The 8,989-nt window shown below is 44.3% G+C and overlaps 1 protein-coding gene across 1 annotated transcript; it reads right to left on the minus strand.

Moving 5' to 3' along the window:
- Window positions 1-418: 418 nt before the first annotated feature.
- On the minus strand, window positions 419-4,457 carry LOC123756291 (compound eye opsin BCRH2). The gene is made up of 2 exons (XM_045739364.2): window positions 3,433-4,457; window positions 419-2,826 (listed from the first exon to the last, which is right to left on the minus strand). The coding sequence occupies exons 1-2, from the start codon at window positions 4,345-4,347 to the stop codon at window positions 2,599-2,601; spliced, it is 1,143 nt and encodes a 380-aa protein (XP_045595320.1). The 5' UTR covers window positions 4,348-4,457; the 3' UTR covers window positions 419-2,598.
- Window positions 4,458-8,989: the final 4,532 nt, after the last annotated feature.

Raw genomic sequence — 8,989 nt, forward strand, 5'->3', positions numbered from 1 at the left:
TATATATATATATATATATATATATATATATATATATATATATATTCATCATAGCTAGAGTTAGATCCGTCTTGCCGGGAGTCCATGTGACTAGGCCGGGGATCAGGGGTACTGGGGTCCAGGGGTACTGGGGTCCAGGGGGTACTGGGGTCCAAGGGTACTGGGGTCCAGGGGCTCCCCTGGAACCCTTAACCCCTGTACTATCAGGGAGCAAGTAACTGTATTAGCAGTGAGACTGATAATTAGGTTCTAATTGGGGATTACACTATATAATCTACCCAAAGAGTTGGGGATTACACTATATAATCTACCCAAAGAGTTGGGGATTACACTATATAATCTACCCAAAGAGTTGGGGATTACACTATATAATCTACCCAAAGAGTTGGGGATGCAACAGGAAAATAATAGAATCTACTTTTCAATCAACCAATTTTCCGAATTTTATTATTTCTCCAATACAATTACAGGATTATGTTATGTTTTTTCTTTGTTAAACCAGGTGAGCTGATCTATCACCATACAGGCAGACAGCATAGTTTTGTTGAAATTCTTATCAATCATTACTAAGGCAACCACAACAGCTTACTGATACACCAAGAAGTATAATTTACTCCTGAGCATAGTTTTGGACTAAAGAAAATTCTCAGTATAAGAATTTTCTTATATAATTATAAGCAAATTTTCTTATTTCTGAGTATAAGCAAATATTTGTTAAATTGTTATTAGTCCGGAATAGCACAGTTAACATTTTTGTCTCATATATATATATATATATATATATATATATATATATATATATATATATATATATATATATATATATATATATATATATATATATATATATATATATATATAGTTGTGTGTAAATCACGAAAAAGTTAACATGAACAATGATTCTTCTGAAGATGTATTATTAAATACGGAAAGTACTTAAGGAAATTTCTGTCTTAATCCTTCCTCCGTGGTCTGAGACTGTCATGTAAATAGGTGTATAAGTGAAATATGTGTGTGTGTGTGTGTGTGTGTGTGTGTGTGTGTGTGTGTGTGTGTGTGTGTGTGTGTGTGTGTGTGTGTGTGTGTGTGTGTGTGTGTGTGTGTGTGTGTGTGTGTGTATGTGTGTGTATGTGTATACTATTTATGTTGTGTATGGGGTGTATTGTGAGGCGTTTCTGCCCTGTGAGTGTATTAGATATACTTAGATAAACTGCGTTCAGTTAATGCTCTCAGTTTAGTATCAGTTATACACCATTTTGAGAAGATGTTATGCTTTAGAGAATGTTTATTTTCTATTTAGCTAATGTTGTTGCTGATATTTAGCTTCGTTAGCACTGTGTGAGGGATATTTTGGAGATTTAATACAGAGACGACCTTGCTTCTTGTAGGGTCGACGTTCGATCCTTTCATGAAATCCATCGTCATATCTCGACTCCCAGTGTGTCCTGCTATCCTAACTATGAGTGTGTCATCATTTCCATTCCTTATCCATGCTGGGCTGGTGGTACATTCTCTTCACAATTTCTTGTTTCCAGTTCTCTAAGTCACTCCTTAGAACTTTGTAAACACCCGTGTCCCTTTGTACCACCTTTGTAAAACACTTCTGCATGGTCGTGTCTGTGGTACAAATTTACTCATTTGTTCTTTTGCTATTGTGTTCTAGATCCATACTGTGAGGAATGTCTAACTGTTGTTCCACAAGTAACTCTAGCTTGCTTAGGGGGCAAGTGTGATAGTAATTAGTCGCTTTAAGGGCCTAGTAAATAGTTAACCATTAACCATATTAGTTAACCATTACATTTCTACATTAATGCTTAAGCAAAGTCATATATGTCAGAATTGCTTGAGTGGTGGGTGGTGTTTATGACTCGTATGTTAGCTTCAGAAAGGTTCTATCTATGTGTAGGTGGAACAAAGTGCCAACCAGGTGGCACCATTTAGCTCCTGGTGGGACAAAGTGCCAACCAGGTGGCACCATTTAGCTCCTGGTGGGACAAAGTGCCTACCAGGAGGCACCATTTAAGTGCTGATAAGCAGTACCATGCTCCATCAGCTATTAAACATGGAAAAATTATATTAAATATTATATTATTATATATTAAATATATTAAATGCATGGACAAATTATAAACAAAAGAACGAATATTCTCTGATTCTGAGTATGATTCTGAGTATGATTCTGAGTATGATTCTGAGTATGATTCTGAGTATGATTCTGAGTATGATTCGAGAATTTCCGCTATTCACATTTCAGTGAATATTAAACACATTACAGGACTCTGAATTTGGCAAACATCATACACTTAAGAAGTTACTACAATGAGAGAGAGAGAGAGAGAGAGAGAGAGAGAGAGAGAGAGAGAGAGAGAGAGAGAGAGAGAGAGAGAGAGAGAGAGAGAGAGAGAGAGAGAGAGAGAGAGAGAGAGAGAGAGAGAGAGAGAGGAAGGGAAGGCAGGAGATACATATCAAATGTGTGACGAGGTTAACACTCTCAGCCTCACTAACATACTGCTCAAGCCTCTCACACGATGAATCAAGGTCTACATCAACCGTGTCTAAGATGATCCCCCCTAAGATACGGCGCCTCCTCGCGTCTAATTACTGCTTCTCGGGCAACGATTCCTCGTCGGTGGCCTTGCTGTAGCAGGACTCGGTGTCCTTGGGCTCGTGAATGCAGAACCACGGCATCAGCTCCTGTAGAGCGAGGCGGAACCTTGGGTGGGAGATAGCGAACATGATGGGGTTATAGACGGAAGCCGTCTTGCAGATGAGACCTGGCAGCGCCGATACCAACGGAGTCAACTTGCTTTGGTCGCCAAACATTCCCTGGGGATAGGAAGCAGTGATGTGTTGAACACAAGGCGATTCAACAAATCCACAAGGGCCGTGACGAGGATTCGAACCTGCGTCCGGGAGCATCCCAGACACTGCCTTAATCGACTGAGCTACGACAGGGTTAAACGATTAAGCCCAACAGCCCAACGATTAAGGCAGTGTCTGGGATGCTCCCGGACGCAGGTTCGAATCCTCGTCACGGTTCTTGTGGATTTGTTCATTTGATGCATCACGTTAGTGTGAGCTGTGTGTGTGTGACAAGGCGATTATCGAGGGAGAGCGCCTAGATATTACGACTATATGGCACTTGGAAGGGAGTCAGGATATGGATTTGGGATGGGACGGGAGGGAAGGAAGTAATGGGTGCCCAACCACTTGTGGACGGTCGGGGATTGAACGCCGACCTGCATGAAGCGAGTCTGTTGCTCGACCGTCCAGCCCAAGTGGTTGGGCTATGTAGAGCACAAGTTATCGATATTTCCTCTATTTTATTTGTCCAATTAAACAAATATAACAACACTTCTTATCTAATGTAACTAATTTCTGAACAAACAAGTATTGCATGAACACTATATTGTTAATTAAGACTATGCTTACCATCATGCATATGTAAGCATAGGGAGTCCAGGTGATGACCCACAGGAATACATTAGCCACGGCAACCTTGGCGATGCGAACTTCAGCGCTCTGCTTCCTGGCATCGACGTTGGAGCGCAGATGATCAACTTGCATCTTCCTGGCTTGCTCCCTGAGGGCCTCTTCGTGGTGACGGATGGCCACCACAATTTGGAAATAAACATAGGTGATGACGGTGAGGGGGATGCAGTAGCACATGACGAAGAGGAACAGGCCGAAGGACTTGGTACTCCAGTCCTGGGTGAGGTAGTCGAAGCTGCAGGAGATGAGAATGCCTTCAGGGATGTAGGCGCCCCAGCCGAAGAAGGGCCAGATGGAGACGACAATGGCGTAGGTCCAGCACAAGAGGATGATTATGAACGCCTTCAAGGAACTCATGTGGTTTCCCTTGAAGGCTCTCACGATCACGCAGTAACGATCGTAGCCAATAGCGGCCAGCGTCAGTAAGGACGTGAGGCCAAAGATGGAGCCAGTGAAGGCATGGAGCTGGCAGGCAAGTGCCCCCAGCGTCCAGTAGCCGCCGTCAAAACAGTTCAAAACATACATTGGAAACTGCGAAAACATCATCATGAAGTCACTGAAGGCCAGATTGACAACGAACATATTTGCTGGAGAACGAAGACTTCTCGTACACGAGAACAGATAAATGACCAGACCATTGCCCAAGAAGGAGAGAATTCCCAGGATAATACAAATACTGGCCAGTAGATAATACCACATGGGGTTAACAGGAGGAAACTTACTCCAGTGGATATGGATAAGGGGCTTCACGTCCTCAGGCATCAGTTCCATCAGCGTGAAGCCCTCGGGGTATCCAAACGTCACTCCACCCTTGTAGGCCTCCATCAACGACACGTTGAAGGTCTCAGCAGCCATCTCACAAACAATCTCCTCTCTGAGTATGTCTCCGACGGCAAAGTTTGAAGATCGGTTGCTGAAGTCGGCCTGAGGGGCAGAGGCTGGGCGTCCTGGCCTGGTTACCACTGTCTGGCTCAAGAGAGTGAAGCAAAAACAGCCCAAATCCTTGTATTTATTGGGTAGATCATCCAATCAGTTTGACTGCTGTTGTAGGGTTTCCTTTACGATATTATTTTCCAGACTACCCCCCCCTACCCCCTGTGCCATCTTTGGTATTGGATACATCAATGGTTAAGCTGCAGGTTGTAATCCTAAGTTTGGATATGGCTTCTGTGTGGATTATATTAACATCGAAAGTGTATTGACATTATTCAGAGCAAAACAACGTGAGAGGCAGAGACATACTGATTGAGAGAGAGAGAGAGAGAGAGAGAGAGAGAGAGAGAGAGAGAGAGAGAGAGAGAGAGAGAGAGAGAGAGAGAGAGAGAGAGAGAGAGAGAGAGAGAGAGAGAGACAGAGACAGAGAGACACAGACAGAGAGAGAGTGTACTGTTCCCAGGTTGTTCCAAGAACATATTATGTAAACAGAATATCAGCAATACGCTTCTCTTGTTCTCATGCACACATGTATACCTTACTCTTGTTGTGCTCATGCACACATGTATACCTTACTCTTGTTGTGCTCATGCACACATGTATACCTTACTCTTGTTGTGCTCATGCACACATGTATACCTTACTCTTGTTGTGCTCATGCACACCTTACTCTTGTTGTGCTCATGCACACATGTATACCTTACTCTTGTTGTGCTCATGCACACATGTATACCTTACTCTTGCTGTTCTCATGCACACATGTATACCTTACTCTTGTTGTGCTCATGCACACATGTATACCTTACTCTTGTTGTGCTCATGCACACATGTATACCTTAGTGTCTGTTTTTCATATCAAACATAATCTGCAAAATCACTACCAAAGTGTCATCACAAAAGTGTACCTAAATTTCCTCCCCTGTGTTCCCCAATGATGATGCATAACGGATAACAATGGGACGCCCTTGAAGCCCCAAGAGCCAAAAACAAAGACAATGAACAAAAAATATAAAAAGTTCAGCTGGGATAATCCATTGGTGGAAAAAATAGCTAATCCATACTGCAACACAGCAGAGAAAGCTTTGCAATAGAGCAAGGGTAAGGATAGCTTGCAATAGAGCAAGATAGAGAGATTGACTCTATCTTGCTCTAATGAAGGCGAATTGAGCCGAAAACGAGTTCAGCATTCTCTAATTCTTCAAATGAGGTTTTTCTGCATACTTGGATCAGTGTTTTTGTGATCGTTATTGCATTATATATATATATTGTGACGGTAACGCGTTGGTGTTCGGCTGTTTAAGGCTAGGGGTATGGCCTCGTCACATAGTTATAAAAAAAAATAGAAAAACTGGAACTTCGTCTGTGGTAAGGTAAGGAGAAGACACACAAAACACAAGTAAACTTTAACAATGAAATTTTAATTACGTTAAATAAATCAAAACATGAAAATAATGCACAAACAAATTCTTATAATAAAATCAATGAATCAAAATAATAAGAATACTTAAATGACACAATGAAAAGTTACGTTAAGGCAAAACAACAAGAAGTGCAATACAAAAGTTAAGTGGGAGGTGCTGGAATATTGGCTTAAAGCCACCACCTCTCTCAGTACACGCTAACGTCTAGCTGGGAGGAGTGCTGGCTACGAAAGCACGGAACATTCTGAGGACTGATGTTGGGGCGACCCCAGACATCAGGTAGTATTGGGGGGGGGCGAGGCAGGTGCAGCCAGACCGGCGACCAATCAGCGGAGTCGTAGCGATCAACGGGTAGTTTGGTGGTTGGAGTTCGAACAGGTGGCTGGTTGCATACGTTTCTGCTCACCCTGGCAAGCCTTGCTGGTGCTGGTGTTGTTGTCGTTGTTGGACATTTCTTCCATAGTCTTTTTATATAATTGTGAAGACGTAATTTTGGAGGGAAGAGCAGGCTCAATCTCTTGAAGGAGATTATCGTCACAACTCTCCCCCGAAGCCTGCGGTTCTGGAAGAAGTACGTCGTTATGTGGTGGAGTAATGGATGGAGTCGCTTCTACTTCATAAACTCTGGAGAGGGCATCGGCTATGGTGTTGTCAGAACCCTTGATATAGCGGATCTCCAGGTTGAAGTCTTGTAAATACAGAGCCCATCGTAGAAGACGCTGGTTGGTGAATTGGGCTTGATGTAGGAAGCGGAGAGGGTTGTGGTCTGAGAAGATGGTGGTAGACCTGGCGCCTTGTAGGTACGGAGCGAAGTGTTGGAGGTTCAGGACGATGGATAGTAGCTCCTTTTCAATAGTGCTGTAGTTCCTCTGGTGTGGTTTCAGTTTGTAGCTGTAGTAGCTGACAGGTAGAACCTCCTCGCCTCGTAGTTGCATCAGGACACCACCAACGCCGGTACCACTGGCGTCGACATGAAGGACGAAAGGCTTGGTGATATCTGGAGAGGCGAGAATGGGGTTAGAACAGAGGAGGAATTTGAGTTGTTCGAAAGCAACGGTTTGCTGCATGGTCCAATTATACCGTTGCTTGGGACTGGTTAATAGAATTAGAGGTGTGGCGACTGTACTGAAATTCCTCACAAACCTACGGTAGTAAGAGGCAAGACCAAGGAAGCGCAGGAGCTGCTTCCTGGTGGTAGGCTGTGGATACTGTAGGATGGCTTGAGTGTGTGAGTCTAACGGAGCTATGCTGCCACTCCCAATAACATGACCCAGATAACGCACTTTACCTTTCGCGAAAGTGGACTTGCCCAGGTTGATGGTGAGGCCGGCTGTCAGGAGCTTGGAGAACAGACGTCGCAGCTGGAGCAGATGTGCACTCCAGGAGTTGGAGGCTACGATGATATCGTCCAGGTAGGCGTATGTGTTATCCAAGCCCTGGATGACACGGTTGACAGCTCTTTGAAAGGTGGCCGGGGCATTACATAGTCCGAAAGGAAGGCGTTCATATCTGAAAAGTCCAAAAGGAGTGATGAAGGCAGATATCTCTTTAGCGCGCTCCGTTAGACACACTTGATAGTACCCCTTAAGCAAGTCCACTTGGGACAAGTACTGGGCACTACCAATGGCATCAAGGATGTCATCTATCCTTGGCAAGGGGTAAGCATCCTTGACAGTGACAGAGTTCAGTTTTCGATAGTCAGTGCACAACCGCACCTTACCTTGGGGTTTGGGCACCAAGATACAAGGTGAGGCCCAGGGGGACTCACAAGGTGTAGCCAGTCCATGGTCCAAGAGGTACTGCACCTCAGCACGCATGACTTCCTTCTTGCTCGGGCTGATTCGGTAGAAGGGTTGACGAATCGGCCGGGTGTCGGGGAGCAGTTGGATGTCGTGCTGGGTAACATTACACTCTTGGGGATCATCTCTGAACAACTCTTGATGTTCTCTGAAGATCTTGACGAGAGGTGCACTATGATTATCCTGAAAGTATTTGGGAAGATCATTAAGGATTTCGGAATTAGAAAGCGCTGACTCCTTGTCAGTGCTTTCGGGAGGAGAAGCTGGGAAGGTCTCACTGTGGATGTAGGGTTCTGTGAATGTGGAATAGTTAATCAAGACAGTGGGAGGAGTACCATTATATTGCTTCAGGAGGTTGACGTGGCACAGCTGGGTCTTCCGCCGCCTATCTGGAGTCTCTATCACATAATTATTATTATTCCTGCACTCTTTGACGCAGTAGGGTCCTGAAAATTTGTTTTGTAAAGGTGAACCTGGGATAGGAAAATAGGCAAGGACGAAGTCTCCCGGCTTGAATTTTCTTACTTTGCTGGTCTGGTCGTAATGAGTCTTCATTCTCACCTGGGCTTTCAATAGATTATCATGGGCAAAGCGGTGGACTCTCTCTAGAATGTGCTGAAGGTTTTGAAGAAACTGGGGCACATTCTGATGCTCACTGAAGGTGGCATCTCTGAGAGAGTCTTTGAAAGCCTTAAGGGGAGTACGGCACTTACGGCCGTAGAGCATCTCATAAGGAGATACTCCTAGGGACTCATTGGGGAGACTTCTGAAAATACACATTATTAGGTCAATCTGCTTATCCCAATCCTTTGAGGTTTCACTACAAAACTTTTTCAAGAGTGCTTTGATGGTCTGATGACTACGTTCAAGAGAACCCTGTGAAGCAGGATGATAGGGGCTGGACAATACCTGTTTGATGTTGAACTCCTCCAGTGTCCTTTTGAAGAGATCACTGGTGAAGTTGGTGCCACAGTCACTTTGAATCTCCCTGGGAAATCCGTATTGAGTGAAGATCTTCAGTAGATGTTTGATAACCGTAGCAGCCGTGATGTTCTTCACTGGAACTGCTATGGGAAATCTGGTGGTAGGACACAGGATGGTTAGGATGTAGGCGTTACCTGAACTGGTCCGAGGTAAAGGACCAACACAGTCTATTATGAGTCTGTGGAAAGGTTCCGCAGGCACCTGTATGGGAATCAGTGGTGCTCTGGGAATGGAGACGTTCGGTTTGCCTGCCATCTGACATGTATGACACTGTTTTACGTACTGTTTGACGTTGTTTACCATACCTGGCCAGTAGTAGTCTTGACGAATCCCATGGTAAGTCTTGTTGAAGCCGTAGTG

Source organism: Procambarus clarkii, chromosome 36, assembly GCF_040958095.1.
Source record: "Procambarus clarkii isolate CNS0578487 chromosome 36, FALCON_Pclarkii_2.0, whole genome shotgun sequence".
Lineage (NCBI taxonomy): Eukaryota > Metazoa > Arthropoda > Malacostraca > Decapoda > Cambaridae > Procambarus > Procambarus clarkii.